At 45.3% G+C, this 17,881-nt stretch overlaps 1 protein-coding gene across 1 annotated transcript; it reads right to left on the bottom strand.

Annotated features, from left to right (window-relative positions):
- Positions 1-398: 398 nt before the first annotated feature.
- Positions 399-17,765, bottom strand: ythdc1 (YTH N6-methyladenosine RNA binding protein C1). The gene is made up of 16 exons (XM_056578253.1): positions 17,560-17,765; positions 15,835-15,936; positions 14,888-15,087; positions 13,398-13,878; positions 13,123-13,185; positions 11,319-11,413; positions 10,493-10,601; positions 10,023-10,140; positions 9,825-9,909; positions 9,408-9,676; positions 6,305-6,378; positions 4,315-4,351; positions 3,697-3,736; positions 3,362-3,421; positions 2,942-3,157; positions 399-1,921 (listed from the first exon to the last, which is right to left on the bottom strand). Exons 1-16 carry the CDS (start codon positions 17,588-17,590, stop codon positions 1,700-1,702), a joined length of 2,202 nt encoding a protein of 733 aa, XP_056434228.1. The 5' UTR covers positions 17,591-17,765; the 3' UTR covers positions 399-1,699.
- Between the last annotated feature and the right edge of the window lie 116 nt (positions 17,766-17,881).

Genomic DNA, 17,881 nt, shown 5'->3' on the forward strand with positions numbered 1-17,881 from the left:
CTTTTTCTTATTTTGGGATGGTGGGAACTGGGAAGAGAGTGGATTATCAAGAAAGTTCGATTGATTTGTATTGAACGGAATGCTTCGGTTGACCGGAGTTGTCTATAAAGTTGGTGTGCTCTTTATAATTGCTGTATTATCCGTGTAGTCGGATACATCCATGGATTAATAATGAAATATCTTATAATAAACATCGGCGCTTTGGTCAAGAAACCAGAAAACGAATTATTAATAATCTGAATGTTGGCGTGCCGTGGACAGAATTTTAAAGTCTGAAGAGTGATTAAGGTAACACCTGCTGTTACTGTATAACGTGTACATCAGAGGGGGGGGGGGGGGGGGGGGGTGGGCGTTTTAGCATCAAGAATAAAATACTAATTTAACCTCGCCATCTGGCTTCTACTGAAGCAATGAGTTCTCTGGAGAAAATAAATTCTGCTGTTTTCCTGAGTTAACTACCGGTACTATAGAAAATAAAGTTGGCGTGGGCCGTAACTATGGCGATAACACGTCCCCCGCTTTCCTAAAACTAAACGCAGAATCTCTTGGCATTTTAAGGTTTGTCGTTCATTCAGAAAAACAGCAGAAATCAAATTTTCCATGAAAACTTCTCAGAATTCTGAGTTTAGGCGTTAATTCAGAATAACAGCTGAATTTATGTTCTTCCTAAATGATTTCCTCTCTGAGGCCCCATAAGGTGAAAAAAGTAAAGAGAACTCTTGGATCACACAATACACCTTCATTATTGATAGGCCGGGGGTTCAAAAAGACGATTTATCCAATCATTAGATTGAAATGTAGAATTTCCTTTCTTTAGTCAAGGTCATTTTACACACCAGAGGAATACAAACCCAAGCCCAGGACTTTTGTAAAACTTTAATCAGAGCTCATTTTTACACCTTAACAAAAAAATCGTTCAGACAGTAAAACATTAAAATGAGCCTCGATTTCCTCCACAACATCCAAACTTAAAAAATTATATAAAAAAATTAACTATCAAAGTCTAATCGAGTCGTAGTGGGCGGAGGAAATGGTTGAAATTCAACTAAAAAGGTAGTTATCAGAACAGTCCAGTGGACGATGTTCTCCATCAGAACAGTCCAGTGCAGGATGTTCTCCATCAGAACTCCAAAAGGAAGTCAGGGGACCTTGATTTCTACATGGCACAGATTCTGTTTATTTTTTTTAAACAATCACTTTAATCGTTTTCAGGAACATTTGTATGTGTACGGACAAAAAGGGAAAACTAACCTGGATCAAAAACATTGTTAATATATACAGAGTTCTACATAGAACTGTATATATACATAGAGTATATACAGAGTTCTGTTTCACAGGGGGCACTGGTAGTTGTTCTTCATTTCAATATGGGCCATGTTAAACAACTACATGTTGGACACATTGATGCCCTTGCTCTTTGATAGAAAAAACAAAAGGTGGGGCATGAAGCTTGGGGTGCTTCAGGTCAAAAACCTCAAACCAAACGAATACTATGAGAATATCCTGATATTAATATCACATCAATATTAATATCTCTGGATAAGATAAACATGTGGATGTTACGATCTCTAGATAATATTAAAATCAGGATATTCTTCTGATAACTACAATATTATTTGTCATAGCATATTGTGATGCATTCCGTCCAGATGGAACAGACCAACCGACCGGCTGTCTAACCGCCTTTGGATGTTGCTTGTTACCGTCGGTAACGGCTGCTGGCTCCACCCCGCTCCTTGTCGCGCTCACGCTCACGAGGTCGTTCACGATCACGTGAACGCTCACCGCGGCGTGCGGAGGGGGCTGAAGCCCCGCCCTCCCCGCCCCCACTACGAGGTACCCGGTCCGACCGCTGTCGTCGGCTGCTCACCACGGCCTGCGTCCTACGCAGGAAGTCATCCACACGCATGTCATAGTCGTGCTGAGGGAGAGAGGCATAGGGTTAGAGTTAGAGAGAGAGACATAGGGTTAGAGTTAGAGTGAGACATAGGATTAGAGTTAGAGAAAGAGACATAGGGTTAGAGTTAGAAAGAGAGAGATATAGGGTTAGTCAGAGAGAAAGACATAGGGTTAGAGTTAGAGAGAGGGAAATAGGGTTAGGGTTAGAGTTCGAGAGACATAGAGTTAGTTAGAGAGAGAGAGACATAGGGTTAGAGTTCAAGAGAGACATAGTTAGAGAAAGACAGGGTTATTTAGAGAGACAGTGTTAGAGTTCGAGAGAGAAACATAGTTAGAGAGAGACAGGGTTAGTTAGAGAGAGAGACATAGGGTTAGAGTTAGCGAGAGAGAAATAGGTTTAGAGTTAGAGAGAGACAGGGTTAGAGTTAGAGAGAGACATAGTGAGAGAGAGCGATAGGGTTAGAGTTAGAGAGAGAGAGAAGCATAGGGCTAGAGTTAGAGAGAGACATAGGGTTAGAGTTAGAGAGACATAGGGTTAGAGTAAGAGAGAGACATATGGTTAGAGTTAGAGAGATACATAGTTAGAGAGACATAGGTTTAGAGTTAGAGAGACACAGGGTTAGAGCTGGAGAGACATAGGGTTAGTTAGAGAGACATAGGGTTAGAGCCGGAGATAGACATAGGGTTAGAGTTAGAGAGACAGAGGGTAGAGTGAGAGATATAAGGTAGAGTGAGACATAGAGTTAGAGTTAGAAATGTATAGTAATAAATAGAAACATAGGATTAGTTAGAGAGACATATGGTTAGAGTTAGAGAGAGACAAATTGTGGCTAGTCTGCCCTTTCGAGATATGATACAAGTCTATATTTTGGTCTTGGCCTAGTCTAGCTCCTGATAGCCCACCATAGCTACTGGTCTTGGCTTAGTCTAGCTACTAGTCTGAGTCTAGCTCTTTGTCCTCGTCTTGCCTAGCTCCTGGGCTAGCCTAGCTCCTGGTCTAAGCCTAGCCTAGCTTCTGGTCTTAGCCTAGCTCATTGCTCACCGGGCTAGGTGCAAAGGGGCGCGGCAGACGCTTTTCTCTGAATCGTGTGTCGTGGTGTGGAGGTGGGGCAAGGGGGGGTCCCTGGTGGTGGTGGGCAGAGTAGGAGGAAGAGGCAGGATGGTGGTGCATGGCGGGGGCATGGTGGTAGTACGGAGGCCCCTGGTGGTGGTGGTGGTGGGGAGGGGGGGGGGCCTGCTCCACACTGGGATATGGTGCCTGGAGACACAGATACATATTATAGATGGATTAATACACAAAACAATATAGCACAGGTATAATAGCACATGTTAGCTACCTAGCTGTAGAAAGAAAAGGTAAATTGAGACGCTAGCTAGCTATAGATTGAACCGGTAGAAAGAGATCTTAGCTGTAGATACAAGAGGTAAACAGAAGCTAGCTAGCAATGGATAGAAGAGGTACCATCGTCTGCCATGTTGGTGGGGGTCCCAGATGATAGTCCCTCATGTAGTCATTATAAGACTAGAGAGGGAGAGACAACAACAGTTGACTCAATGTAAACATTGTCTATGAGTATAGTCTATTATAGACCATTCTGAGGTGATTGAATTTATTTTTTCATTATTACTGACTGAGATATATATTAATATACTTTGACATTTTACTGGTAGGTGTGTATATGGTATTATCTTCATTTTTAGGTCCATCACTAAGAACCTCTTCCAGTATGCAGCAGAATACAACAATCCAGATAAATGAAGTGGTTTGAAAAAACGAATAAAAACATGTAATCTTACCCCGTTCAGAAACACATCTCTTCGTACACCAGAGAATCGTCTGTAAGAAGTTCCCATTACGTGTTTATACATTACATAAGACATTACATATTGAACATTAAATGTATATACAGTACATAGCAAATTACATGTATATACAGTACATACTCTACATTATACATTGATGTATAGAGTACATAACACCGACATACTCTACATTACAAGTGTATAAAATACATAGGACCGTACATACTCTACGTTAAACATGACATACTCTACATTACATGTGTAGACAGAAGATACAATTGTATATACTCTACGTTAAACATGACCTACTCTACATTTAATACTTTACAGTGTATATTAGGGTGGGTCAGAATAATGAGGTCTTGGTTGGAGATCTGCGTTCTAGCCCTTTGTTTTAAAGGGGCACGGTGGCGCTATACCAGAGCCTGATGATGCAGCACCACTGAACCCTGCAGCCCGCTGGCCATCACTTAAATCTTACTATTAAAGTAAGTACACGTTCATCATTAATATTTTTTTATATTCATAGTCAAGTGAGTACACCTTCAATATTCAAATAATAATATTAGGAGAGTAATATTAAAGTACATGAATATGTAAACAAATGTTTACCTGTCAATGGGTGCGTTGCGTAGATCTTGAATGGAACCTGTTTTTCATTAAATCAATTACTAGGAAGCAGCATGAATAAATAATGCAACATTATAAAACAGCATGGATATACATAGAACTATTTTAAAACGGAGGAATATTAAATATAAAAAAAGGTAGTAAACTGTACGACTTATAAGCTATAATACAAAAGTATGAATATATAATTATTATTATAAGAGCGTATGAATATATAATTATTATAAAGCCCTATGAATATATATAGATTAATGGTTAGGAGTGGGGTTAGGGAATTCTTCCCTCAACCTTTCACCGTCACACTCTGGGGAGCCTACGGGGGGGCATGGGATGGAAACGTATTGCTCTTCCAAAGGTCATGCATGATCGCAGTGGTCAAGGTAGGTGGAGGAAAGAAGAGGGACTATAAAGCATGGTTTGGGCCAAACCATGTCCTTGTAATTCCTAAAGGTCCAGTGTGTAAGATTGAGGCAGTTAGGTATCAGATTGCAACTTTGTTAAACTATGTCTGTGCAGCGGTGGATGTCCATGATAGACTGTTAAGCTGCTAGGACACCTCTAGCTCCACTGTGTGTGCAGATGTGTGGAGCTGTACAGCGTTTATGTCCAAGCCAGAGGAAGGGTTAAAAGCGTTTAAAACGCATTCTCTCTAGAGGACTGGGCTATTGTAGAACCATGGCAGTGCAACATGGCTGGCTCCTTTGTAGAGGACCCTCTCTCAATGTAGATATTAAAGGGCTCAAACTAAGGCAACTAACAACAATTAATATGTTCAAGGGATTATACACTAATTAAAACATACTTATGAAGGTTATTATTCATTTCTGCTATTTAAAGTCCATTTCACTCAATGCCACTTATTTCAACCCACTGGACCGTTAATGTTGTCAAGTAAGTCTAATCACTATGTGAAGGGGAGTTTGAACAGTAGTATGCCTTTACCCTCACCAGAGGCCTATTATCATGCATCTGTGGGAGGTGGCGTGAGGCCGAAGGGAGCAGAAGGATAATAAGGTTTCAACCATTAGGCCTTTCCTCCTTCATCTCTTCAGAGGACAAGATGGTAGCAAACCATTCACCCAGAGGGGTAATGGGTCGCTAGGCGCTATGGTAAAGGTATATATATATATAGTGGAAGGTTGGGAGCTAGCAGTGGAAGGTTGGGAGCTAGCAGTGGAAGGTTGGGAGCTAGCAGTGGAAGGTTGGGAGCTAGCAGTGGAAGGTTGGGAGCTAGCAGTGGAAGGTTGGGAGCTAGCAGTGGAAGGTCGGGAGCTAGCAGTGGAAGGTCGGGAGCTAGCAGTGGAAGGTCGGGAGCTAGCAGTGGAAGGTCGGGAGCTAGCAGTGGAAGGTCGGGAGCTAGCAGTGGAAGGTCGGGAGCTAGCAGTGGAAGGTCGGGAGCTAGTAGTGGAAGGTTGGGAGCTAGCAGTGGAAGGTTGGAGTTAGGAGTGGAAGGTTGGGAGTTAGGAGTGGAAGGTTGGGAGCTAGGAATGGAAGGTTGGGAGCTAGCAGTGGAAGGTTGGGAGCTAGCAGTGGAAGGTTGGGAGCTAGCAGTGGAAGGTTGGGAGCTAGCAGTGGAAGGTTGGGAGCTAGCAGTGGAAGGTTGGGAGCTAGCAGTGGAAGGTTGGGAGCTAGCAGTGGAAGGTTGGAGTTAGGAGTGGAAGGTTGGGAGCTAGCAGTGGAAGGTTGGGAGTTACGAATGGAAGGTTGGGAGTTAGGAATGGAAGGTTGGGAGCTAGCAGTGGAAGGTTGGGAGCTAGCAGTGGAAGGTTGGGAGCTAGCAGTGGAAGGTTGGAGTTAGGAGTGAAAGGTTGGGAGCTAGCAGTGGAAGGTTGGGAGTTAGGAATGGAAGGCTAGAGGTGAGGAGGGGTAGGTCAGTGGAGGTGGTTAGGGGTGAGGAGGGGTAGGGGTGGTAGGGTAGGGTTAGGAGTGGTAGGATAAGGGTGAGGAGTGGTAAGTAAGGTGTTATGTTGACCTGGCCGCTGGTTCATCTCCTGTTCTGCCCGTGGTCGCTTCCGGCCGTGTACCTCATACTCATCCGAGCGACGCCTAGATCACACACACACACACACACCATGTCAAGAAAAACACACACCAAGTCATCACACACACACACACACACACAAAAGTCCCCACAAACACACACACACACAAAGCGAGATCACACAGACACATCAGATGCATACTTGTAAATACATTTCTGTAAGGCTGTAGAAGTATATATACACATCAATAGGGCATAATGTTTAGCGTGACATTAGCCTGCAGGTATTTCACATTTATCAATGGTAAAATAATTACATTAATTATAACTATATTAAATTGGCAATCTCGAGGAATTCTGTTTTATTCTCTTTAGTGAGAAGCGTCATTCCCCAGAGATGCAAACAGTTTGGCCACTGATTCATAACATTGATAATACTGCTAACACAAGGGCCATATGACCAACCACCATTTTGTTACCTCATTTGGTGATAGTGACTTTACATACAATTATTTACAACAAAATCTTTGATTGCCACTTTAACAACTTCTAATTTATCATTTGATTTTCGATAAGATTGTGTTTACGTTGTCTAGTAATTGTGAGAGCTAAATATATGGTACGGTCTTCGAGTGCATGAATACTATTAATGAATTAATCAGATAGCTCAAGTGTAAGAACACTACCCTGAATATGCTATTCAATACTACCCCCCACACACACACACACACACACACACACACACACACACACCCCCCCCCCCCTACCCATCCACCCACCCCTGTCTTATAGAACATTGCGTCCATTCCATGTTCTCTATGGGCATGTGTGTGTGACATACCGGTCTCGCAGTGTGGAATTGTGGGAAAGAGGGGGATGGTAGTGGGGTTTAATAGTTCATAGCATAGCACCAAAGGTCATCAGGTCCTTATGGGCGGGGGGGGGGTCGTTATGGGCGGAGCTTGCCCTGGCCAGAGGAGAGGCTTTCATGGGAAGAGGCGGACTCTATTATTAGAGTTGGGTGGAGTGGGGGGGAATGATGACAGTCCCAAAAACGTAACAAAACCAAGCCCGGCCCCTTACTCACAAGGCCACGCCCCCCCAGGCAAGCTCCGCTCACAGGAAACTCAGTCCTTGAACAGTCCAAACCCTCGCCGCCTGACCCGGCCCCCAACAGTGACCCTCATCCTAGCAACCAACCCAAGTCCAAGGTGGGGAGTGGTCTCCCCCCTCCCTCAGCCAGAGTTCATTTTGGAACAACCAATCAGATCCCCACACAGTCCACAGACCTCGCCCCCATTAGGTCCACACTCTGCCCTCTACCCAATGGGATACGACCTTGAATAGAACTAGAGCAGAAGTGGCGGAGGCAGGCAGAGGGTCCTTCTTTCTCTTATTTATACGCTCTCTCCATTTCCACTTCTTTTTTTATGTTGTTCGGAAAAAACCCAGTCCACTCTGGGCTATCATCCCTCTCCTCCAGACTGATGCTCTCTTATATAAAGTCTTTAGTATAGGAGGAATCTATTTATTCTAACGTCCTGAAGGAGCCTGTCGGGTCACACCTCACTCCTGTGAAGAGAAGATGGTTTTAACACACAGCATTCACCTGGAGAACCTGGCCACAGTAGTACATTTGTAGCCGTCTTTAGTACACAACACCTGTAGCAGTCTGTGCTACAGATTAGGAACTGTTCAAAACTTAAGTTACATTTCCAGTTATAAATTCTATCACTTATTGATGATTTGAAAATGTTATGTTATTAAATAGATATTTGGTCGATAATTGGTTAATTGTCAAAACACAACCAATGAATGCTTATTTCAATCTGCAAACAAAAAAAAAATCTTAAAATCTAGATAAATCCATATTACTCTAGGTAACATTTCCTATTAAGAATGTCAAACCATTTTTGACAAAGAGAGCCATGTACCTTCAGTACTGCATGCAGTTAGGTTTGTTTGTCCAGTAACAATGTGAGTATCTATATCATATCAAATATTATATATCATATACTAGTTGAGATCAGACTGATACCTTGTTTTCTAACTAAAGCAAGATTGAAGGAAACTTGTTCACTAGCTGAAGAAAGAATGAAGGTACCTTGTTCACTAGCCGAGGATAGATTTACGGAACCATGTCCACTATCTGAAGAGAGACTGAAGAAACCTTGTTCACTCACTTAGGACAGACTGAATGAACCTTGTTGGCTCTCTGAGGACAGACTGAAGGAACCTTGTTCACTCACTGAGGACGGACTGAAGGAACCTTGTTCACTCACTGAGGACGGACTGAAGGAACCTTGTTGGTTCTCTGAGGACAGACTGAAGGAACCTTGTTCACTCACTTAGGACAGACTGAAGGAACCTTTTTCACTCACTTAGGACAGACTGAAGGAACCTTGTTCACTCACTGAGGGCAGACTGAAGGAACCTTGTTCACTCACTGAGGGCAGACTGAAGGAACCTTGTTCACTCACTGAGGACAGACTGAAGGAACCTTGTTCACTCACTTAGGACAGACTGAAGGAACCTTGTTGGCTCTCTGAGGACAGACTGAAGGAACCTTGTTGGCTCTCTGAGGACAGACTGAAGGAACCTTGTTCACTCACTTAGGACAGACTGAAGGAACCTTGTTCACTCACTTAGGACAGACTGAAGGAACCTTGTTCACTCACTTAGGACAGACTGAAGGAACCTTGTTCACTCACTTAGGACAGACTGAAGGAACCTTGTTCACTAGCCGAGGAGAGACTGAAGGAACCTTGTTCACTAGCTGAGGAGAGACTGAAGGAACCTTGTTCACTTGCTGAGGAGAGACGGTAGGGGAGGGTCTGCAGGACCCCCTCCCCCCCACCCCTGCACAGGATGACATCCCGCCTGCGAGCCAATCAGAGGCCAGCGGTGCTGAGTGGCGGTCAGAAGGGGGAGGGGGTGGTGGGCGGGTCCCCCACCTCCTACCCCGTACTGACCAGCTGATGGTAAACAAGAGGGCTGGGCCTAGCCCCGGGGCATAGCAAGCCCCCGCCGCTAGCCCCCGCTGCTAGGTGGGTGTGTCCCGCGCTGTCCACTGCCTGGGGGTTGTTTAGCTAACCTTCCCAGGACGCCACCGACATCGCGGTGGGGGGGGCGGCCCCTCTCTGCCGGGCCGCCGGGCATCCCGGCCGCTGTGGATGAGTGATGGTGGTGGTGGTGGGCGGGGCCAGCGTGGTGGTGGGCGGGGCCTGCGTGGGCAGGGGGCAGGGAGGGGGGAGGGGCCATCAGGCGGTTGCGCCGGATCTTGCGGGCCACGGGGCCGGCGTCTACGCTCTCGTCGGCAGGGAAGAGAGAGCAGAGCTGGGCTCCGACGTCGGGCTGGATCTCCTGGAATATACAACGTATGATGATCAATACATGTAACAGATGGAGATAATTAAAGGTCTATGAAGGTTCTTGAATGTACCACTATGGAAGCAATACGAGTACTGGGACTGAAAAAATAATGGTGAGTATAGCCGAGTGTTGTGTTTACCTGTCCGTCTCGTCCGATCTTAACCGGCTTGTGCTCGTTCCAAGGGTTACTCAGGTGGGCGGTTTTGGTGAATGGCAGCTCCCGTCTGGTGGACACAAACAGGCGTTAGACATTTAACGCCCCCCCCCCCCCCCCCCATACTGGGGCCATACTGTAGTTCATGATGTATGAGGCTGATGGTATTCTTAGTCAATATACCTGCACAGCCAGTCAATGTGGAAAACCCCCCCCAGCATCTTGGCGTTCATCCCAGCTGGGAGGACCCAGTGGATGGGCGAGCCACCATGCTGGGACTCTGAGGATAGACGAGCAAAACCTACACACACACACACACACACACACACACACACACACACACACACACACACACACACACACACACACACACACACACACACACACACACACACACACACACACACACACACACACACACACACACACAATACTTTAAAGACAAGATATATCTAGGGTCTTTGAAAGTTTTAATCCCGGGGTTAGTCTAGACTTAATAGTGCACACAATGGATTTTCAGTTCTTTAACGCAAAAAACATCAAAGTAGGAAATTCCCCAATGGGAAAAACTACATGAGTGTGCGAGAACACGTGTGTGTGTGTGTGTGTGTGAGTTTGTGCTTGTGTGAAGATGTGCGTGTGTGTTTGGGTACCTTGGAACTTGCCGCTCTCCCGTACAGAAAACACCAACATAACACTTCGAGCGGAGCGGAAAGCAGTGTTCAGCTTCTTCTCGTTCACTGGTAGAGTGGACCACACTCCCTATAACATCATGTATAAATGAATACTGTAGAGTGGACCACACTCCCTATAACATGCATATATTAATACTGTAGAGTGGACCAGACTCCCTATAATATGTATAGATTAATTCTGTAGAGTTGACCACACTCCCTATAACATCATGTATAGATTAATACTGTAGAGTGGACCAGACTCCCTATAACATGTATATATTAATTCTGTAGTTGACCACACTCCCTATAACATAATGTAATACTGTAGAGTGGACCACACCCCCTATAACATCATGCATATATTAATACTGTAGATAGACAACACTCCTTACAACGTAATGTATAGATTAATACTGTTGTATATATGAACTGCTGGTAGAGTGGACAACATTCCCTATAATGTAATGTATATATTAATACTGTTTTATATGAACTACTGGTGGAGTGGACCACAATAATTACAATAAATAATAAGGATAAGAATAAAAAATAAAGTGCAATAAAGATTATGCAGCGTTATCTTAATCGTATCTCGTGTGAGTGCCATGGCTAAAAAGTCCCTTTAGATGACTGGAGCGAGAGCGTTTCAAAGAGAAAGAGGTCTAGCGCGGCATACTATGCTAAGGTTAGATAAAGTGTCCCCCAAGGTATGCAACAAATCTTCCATGAAGATCTCCTTCACACCCAGGGCAAAAGAACCACATAAAGGGTTACACACACATTATTACCAACACATACACACCTTGGCCTTGGCGAGGGAGACGTTCTCATGGTTGTTGCTTTTAATTAGAAAGTAGCGCGCGTCCCGTAGGATGTAGCGGAGCTTGCTGCTCTGGTCTGGAAGAAGAAGAAGAAGAAGAAGAAAAAGGACATTAATTACTGCTCCAGGGTTTCCCACATGGTTAAGTAAGACTATAGTGGCTGGACCTTGGAGCCTCTAGCGCAGGGGTGCCCAACCTTTTTTGACCCAAGATCTACTTTTCAAGTAGCCAACCTCCCGAGATCTACCAGCAAACCTACCTTCAAGCCGGGGGGGGGGGGGGGGGTAGAGAACAATTGTTGACGGGGGGGGGGGGGGGGTTTCATTCCGTCTGCGCACGGCACCTTCTCAACGATAATCAATAATCTTCCTCCCACTCAGGGTGAAAATGGTAGGTCTTAGCTTGTTTCCCCTCAGCCATGCCAACGTTTAGGAGTGTGTAACTACTGTTGACGGCTTTCAACTGCTGTTAACAGCACATGCGCTACCGCGCGTATATGTCCCGCGCAAATTTAATTTCATTTAAAAAAATATATATATATATATATATATATCTTTTTTTTTTTTTTTTTCTTCACCCCTCGCGATCGACTTGGGATCTGTCGGCGATCTACTGGTAGACCGCGATCGACTGGTTGGGCACCCCTGAGCGGCTCCAGAATTTGTATTTACTTCTCAAATGCGTCAATCTACCGCACTACTAAGGGGCAAGATCTATGAAGAACTTTGTGCTCGATTGAACTATTTAGTGCTCTGGTAAAAATGTAAATCCTAAACATGCTTTTGGACTTGCCCCTTGGAACAGAGTTAACTTACAAGGTGTAGTGGATGTATTCCTTCCCTATGAAATGGGACAACCCTACAAGACCCTGATAAGTAGTCACCGATGGGAGCACGCAGACAGATGCAACAGGTTTGCTGCCGGACATATGCAGCGTTCGATTCCATCTAACCGATTATTCCCAAGGCATTGTTGGAGATTTCTTATAACATTTCGTTTTTGAGTGTGCCTCTGAAAGCCCTACCCCTCTGTCCACACAAGAATGGGGACATCCAACCCTTACGTGTGAACTGACTTTTTAAGTATTGGTTCTGGAAGGGAGTATGGTTACAATCTGTTGGGAACCCTTGATAACCCTGGTATGTCTAATATACTAGCAAAGTACTGTGGTATGAGGGGGAGTATAAGTAGTATACTTATGCCGCTTTTCCACCGCACATGTAGCTCGACTCGACACGACACGACTCGACACGACTCGACACGGTAGCAGCGCGGGTGCTTTTCCACCGCAAATAGTACCTCCGGGACGTGGGCGGGGTCGGCTGCGCGAAAGGACCGTGACGTATTTTTGTACGCGACGCAAACAACACCTACGTAACCCACACATGGACAGAACCCACATAACAACAATGGAGAACATCGATGCGATGGTATTCGTGTTCGTATTATTAGCTGGCATGTTGAAGAAGTGGAATATGTTGGCTGCGGCGCTACTATGGCTGTTCTATCGTTACCCGCATGGTTGCCATGTCGCTCTCGTGACTTCGTCACACTCTCTGGCCAATCAGTGGCCGGCCGTCTGCCGACGTCACCTTTTAGCATCGGCTCAGCCGCTTGGAACCTAGAGCGAGGCGGTACTAGAAAAAGCAGCCACTTGAGGTACTAGATCGCGGTGGAAACGCAAAAAGGCGAGCTGAGTCGAGTCGTGTCGAGCTGGTACCATGCAGTGGAAAAGCGGCAATAGTAGTATACGTAGTACTACTAGTAGTTTGGTGTCAGACTCACTCTCCATCCCTTTACGGACGGCCTGGACGGAAGACGACAGCTTCTCTCGTTTCCTGTTGGAACCTGTTTTCAAAGTAAGAGAACCGGTCTTAAAAAAACATGTTTAACAAACTTAGCACTAGTTAGCTTAGCACATGTTAACTTAGCATCAGCTAGTTTAACATCAGCTAGTTTAGCACCAGGTAGCTCAGCAATGGCTGCTTTAGTAACTGTTAGCTTAGCACCGAGAGTAAAAATGTAAATCCTAAGATCAGTGCGCCGCCACACTAACTCACCCCCATCGGAGAACTCTCCACCCCTCCTCCTGGCTCCGCCCCTCCTGGCCGCGCCCTCTCGGTCGGTGGAGGCGGAGTGCGATGAGGCAGGTGAGCGAGACGAGGAGCGGGATGAGGAGTGCGTCTCGCTGCGGGAGTCTCCTGCCTCGCTGCGTGTGTCATAGGCCTCACCACGACTCCTCCCATAGCCGCCTTCTTCCTCCTCCTCCTCTTCCTCCTCCTGTTCACCCTCTTCTTCCTCTTCCTCTTCTTCCTCCTCCTCCCCTTCCTCCTCCTCCCTCTCTTCCGGGTCTTCCTCTTCCTCCTCCAGGCCCTCCTCCTCAACCGCCTCCTCCTCCTCCAGGCCCTCCTCCTCCTCAACCTCTAGCCCCTCCTCCTCCTCCTCCTCCTCCTGTTCTGCCGTCTCCTCTTCTCCTTCCTCTCCCGGTTGCTCTACCTCCTTGTGGATGGGGACGGGCCGGCGCTCTTCTCGCCGAGGCTTCTGGGTAAAGTAGTGAAAAGAGCACAGAGGAAGGAATTTTTGAATTGTACTGTACATACTGTATACATTATAACGCATATATTAACTATTTTTTTTATTGAAAGCTTTTGGTAGCTTTAAATAAAAAGCTTACCAGACTAAGCTCCGTAGACCCTCAAACTAACTCGATAACTTTACATTTTTCATTAAAAATGATAGATCAACGAGGGTAGGACCACCAGAAACCACGAAAAACACACTGTTACTGTGATGCCAGGGGCGGACAGTTTTTTACTCATCATCAACTATGACACAATCCCTGATTGGCCAGGATATGTCATCCATTTTAGGGCAGTCCCTGGTTGGTATATTTTATCTTCTGGGAATAGATGTGGGCGGAGCAATGCATTCATCTACTTCCAAATATCCTGGCAACCCCACTGAGGTGGTCCAGACTGATCCGTCTGGACTTCCTCAGTCAGGTTTCCAGGATGTTTGGAAATAGATACATGTATGGCTTATGTGACTTAATTGTGTAGAACTTGTTATGCTAACATTAGAGGCCTTTTGTCAGTTTCATGCCGCCTTCATAGATTAACGGTAGGGCTATCACAGGTATCAAATGGTCGATTTGTGAGTTTTGCACACTGCACTTGTTTTGTCCAAAGTTCAAAGCCAGGTTGTGTTGAAGTCTGTGGCTGCCGCTTTGTAAGTTGTGTCCCACATTTAGTTAGCGTGTAAAGCCCTGGGAAGTAGGCTCAGTGTTGTCGGAGGGGTCTGGCTCAGAGACGGTTGAAGAGGAGACGATGTGGGGGTCACTAACACAGAAACATGCTCAAGAGGCACATGAGAAGACGGCTATGTCGCTGTCTTGTGGTTGTATCTCCCAGAAATGTATTCAGATCTATGCTTTTTAATGTATTCAGCGGTATTTCGGACGCTGATCGCCAATGGGGATTTTACTGGTTAATCTCTCCAGAGGCCTAGCATAAACGGTGAACTGTAAGTCGTTGAATGCTTGGAGGCTCACCTGTTCAGCAACAACGATGTCCGCTCTCCGGGTCTTGCGCTCCTCATAGTATCCCGCCCTGTAGGCTGCGGAGGCCGGAGCCTTTTTGGAGGATGAGGGGGGGGTGCGCTTGGCTCCAGTGTTGGGTCTGTGGGTGTGGCCCGAGGGGCGGGGTCTCTTGGTCCCCTGGCTGTCTGGACGACCCGCCTTTCTCTTGGTCCCTGAAATGAAAGTTTAAAGTTTCCTCAGAACGATGCCTCCCTACCGTGAAAATTAATGTTTGCTTTGCTAAAGTCACCATTAAAGCCTATTTATGGTTGTAGGTTACATTTTCACAAACCCATGATTATCACCATCTGATATGTATTTATCATCTCGATAGCAGTTAGCGGTACAAGCAGATATTTATTCACACTGCGGTACGTATGGATTGCTTTTGATAACATCAAGGTGTGCAGTTGCATTGCTAAAGTTCAGTTTTGGATACCACTTTTCTTCAAAAGAGTAAACTTTATTTGTCGAACAGGGAAACAATCTGAGAAACAATCTGAGAAACAAACGTCTCCAAAGCATGGATGCATTAAAGATTGAACACCCGCTTCCATAACCCCCCTCATCCACAGACTGCCATTCGCTACATTCATGCACATGCATAAGATCGAATCGCGCGATTATTATTAGAAAAGTATGCATATTTGCGTCACAGCTTTTTTTTCCCCCCCATCTCATATTTGCTACGCGTCTGGTGTCAAAGGACCTTAAGAAAGTCTGGAGTAGCAGACCGCTTCCCCTCAGGATCCAAATGAACTTTAAAAAATGATTTATTCCTCTTCTCAGATTTAACCAAACAATAATAACTTTTACAAGGATAGGATAGTACGGATTAGAAATTACAGATTATTTTGGATCATATTTTTCCGTTCCTCAGGAGGTTCACAAAAGGACTTTAACAAGTCTTTATTTCTCACCCTTCTTGTCGGCCAGATCATGTTCGGCCTCTGGATTGTAGAGCTCATCATCCTGGTCCGGGGCGTCGGTTAGGATGTCCTCCAGAACACTGAGCTCCCCCTCTTGGGGAGGACAGAGGAGACACGGAGGGGAGGGAGTAGGTTGAAAGGCCAGTGTGCAAAATCCAGTTTGAGATTCCCATGTGTGATGTCTGAAATAGCACAGCCTCCAACTGAGTAGTGAAAAGGATTCACACTAGAGCCGGGGAGGCACTAGCCAAGTACCTACCCTACGGAGTGGCCAAGGTATTTAGGTAGACCCTTTGACAGTAGGGTAGGTGGTAGGGCAGTGACTATAACCACTCCAGGTATTTAGGTAGACCCTTTGACAGTAGGATAGGTGGTAGGGCAGTGACTATAACCAATCCAGGTATTTAGGTAGACCCTTTGACAGTAGGATAGGTGGTAGGGCAGTGACTATAACCACTCCAGGTATTTAGGTAGACCCTTTGACAGTAGGGTAGGTGGTAGGGCAGTGATTATAACAACTCCAGCGCAGCAACGTGATCCTTACAGCGTGATCGAGCGATATATCGGCCGATATTTGCGTTTTTTACATGCATCTATCGACCGATATTTTTTTAAGCATCAGCCAATTTTTTTGTAACATTTGTTATCATCATTGTGCCATTGTTATGATGTAAATTGAGGGAGGCTTAGCCTGGAAATCCAGACTCACGTATAGAAAGCTGTAGGGTCCATAGCAGTAAACTACTTTCATAGACTTAAAATGATCGCTATATGTATGGACCTCCTTCACAAATGCATTATAAAACAAAAAATTAAATCACAAAAGCATGGGGATTACCCACACCCTCCCCTCCTTCACTCAACTTTTGGCACAAAATTAGTTGTCGACCAACATGTGCCCGGAAACCGTCATCAGCCGATTAACTTGAATTGGCTAGTATTGAATCCAATAACGTGAATCAAAAACGATTGTCCAGTCATACGGTACAGTCACTGAGACAGTGACTTGATCCTGCTTGAACACAATTCATCTTGACTCACGTTAAAGATGATCTATGTTGCAGGAGGCAATAACCAGCCTGCATTTCACAGGCTTCATTGTCCCTGGGTTTTTTGTTTTGTTTTCTAGGTTTGTGCCAAAGGTTGTAAACCCAGACTTGTCGTTATTCACACATTCCCATTTGTAAGTGCTTAGGCTCTATCCATGTTTAAGTATTATCCGCATTGAATATTTCATTTGCACAACCATCTTTCTTCTCATACCAAGATTACATATTATAGCCCTTGCAGTTGTGGAGAAATACTTTATTTACTTTGGGTAGGTTATTTTCTGGAGAAAACTGAACTGTATCGAAAATCGATATTTTTCAAGCATTACATCACCAATAATACAATTTAAGAAAAGTAATTATATTACTAATTAACAATATATCGCATTATATTACAGCTATGCTATCATATGCTAGCAGGCTGTGGGACCAACGGCTAGTCGTGGCTAGCAGGTTGGAGTCCTAGGATAGCCGTGGCTAGCAGGTTGGAGTCCTAGGATAGCCGTTTCTAGTCGGTTCGAGTCCTAGGCTAGCCATGGCTAGCCGGTTCGAGTCCTAGGCTAGCCATGGTTTGCAGGTTCGAGTCCTAGGGTGGCCGGCCAGCACCAGATGCTAGCCGTCCATGTTACCAGAGGCTAGTCATCCATGCTATCAGACGCTCGCTCACCTTTTTCGTCTCTCCGCTCCGCCGACATCATGAGAGGAACCTGCCTATTGTATCGCGGTCTTCTACTTCCCACAGTTCAAAAGACACTTAAACGTATCTCCAGTATTAATTGATGAAATAATTTTTATTCAGTGGCTATTTTGTAATAATTGTGAGATTACATCTAGAACAAAAAGGTTTCCCGATGTGCGACTCCAACATCCCCCATAATGCAGTGCAAGGATGGAAGGCAGAACACTTCCTGTTGTCATTCTCTCCGGTTCCTGTGCGACGTCACGGTGCGAGAGTACACACGTCGTCTTTTATTTCTCCCGTTGTCAAT

The sequence above is a fragment of the Gadus chalcogrammus genome, chromosome 19, assembly GCF_026213295.1.
Source record: "Gadus chalcogrammus isolate NIFS_2021 chromosome 19, NIFS_Gcha_1.0, whole genome shotgun sequence".
In the NCBI taxonomy this organism is placed as follows: Eukaryota; Metazoa; Chordata; class Actinopteri; order Gadiformes; family Gadidae; genus Gadus; species Gadus chalcogrammus.

What these genes read in the sequence shown, in the direction of transcription:
- ythdc1 (XM_056578253.1), bottom strand. Translation starts at nt 17,590, where the DNA reads ATGATGTCGGCGGAGCGGAGAGACGAAAAAG. An exon ending in TGATCTGGCCGACAAGAAGG is followed by an intron (nt 15,088 to 15,834) that starts GTGAGAAATAAA and finishes CTTTCATTTCAG; the next exon opens with GGACCAAGAGAAAGGCGGGT. An exon ending in CACATTGACTGGCTGTGCAG is followed by an intron (nt 9,910 to 10,022) that starts GTATATTGACTA and finishes TGTGTCCACCAG; the next exon opens with ACGGGAGCTGCCATTCACCA.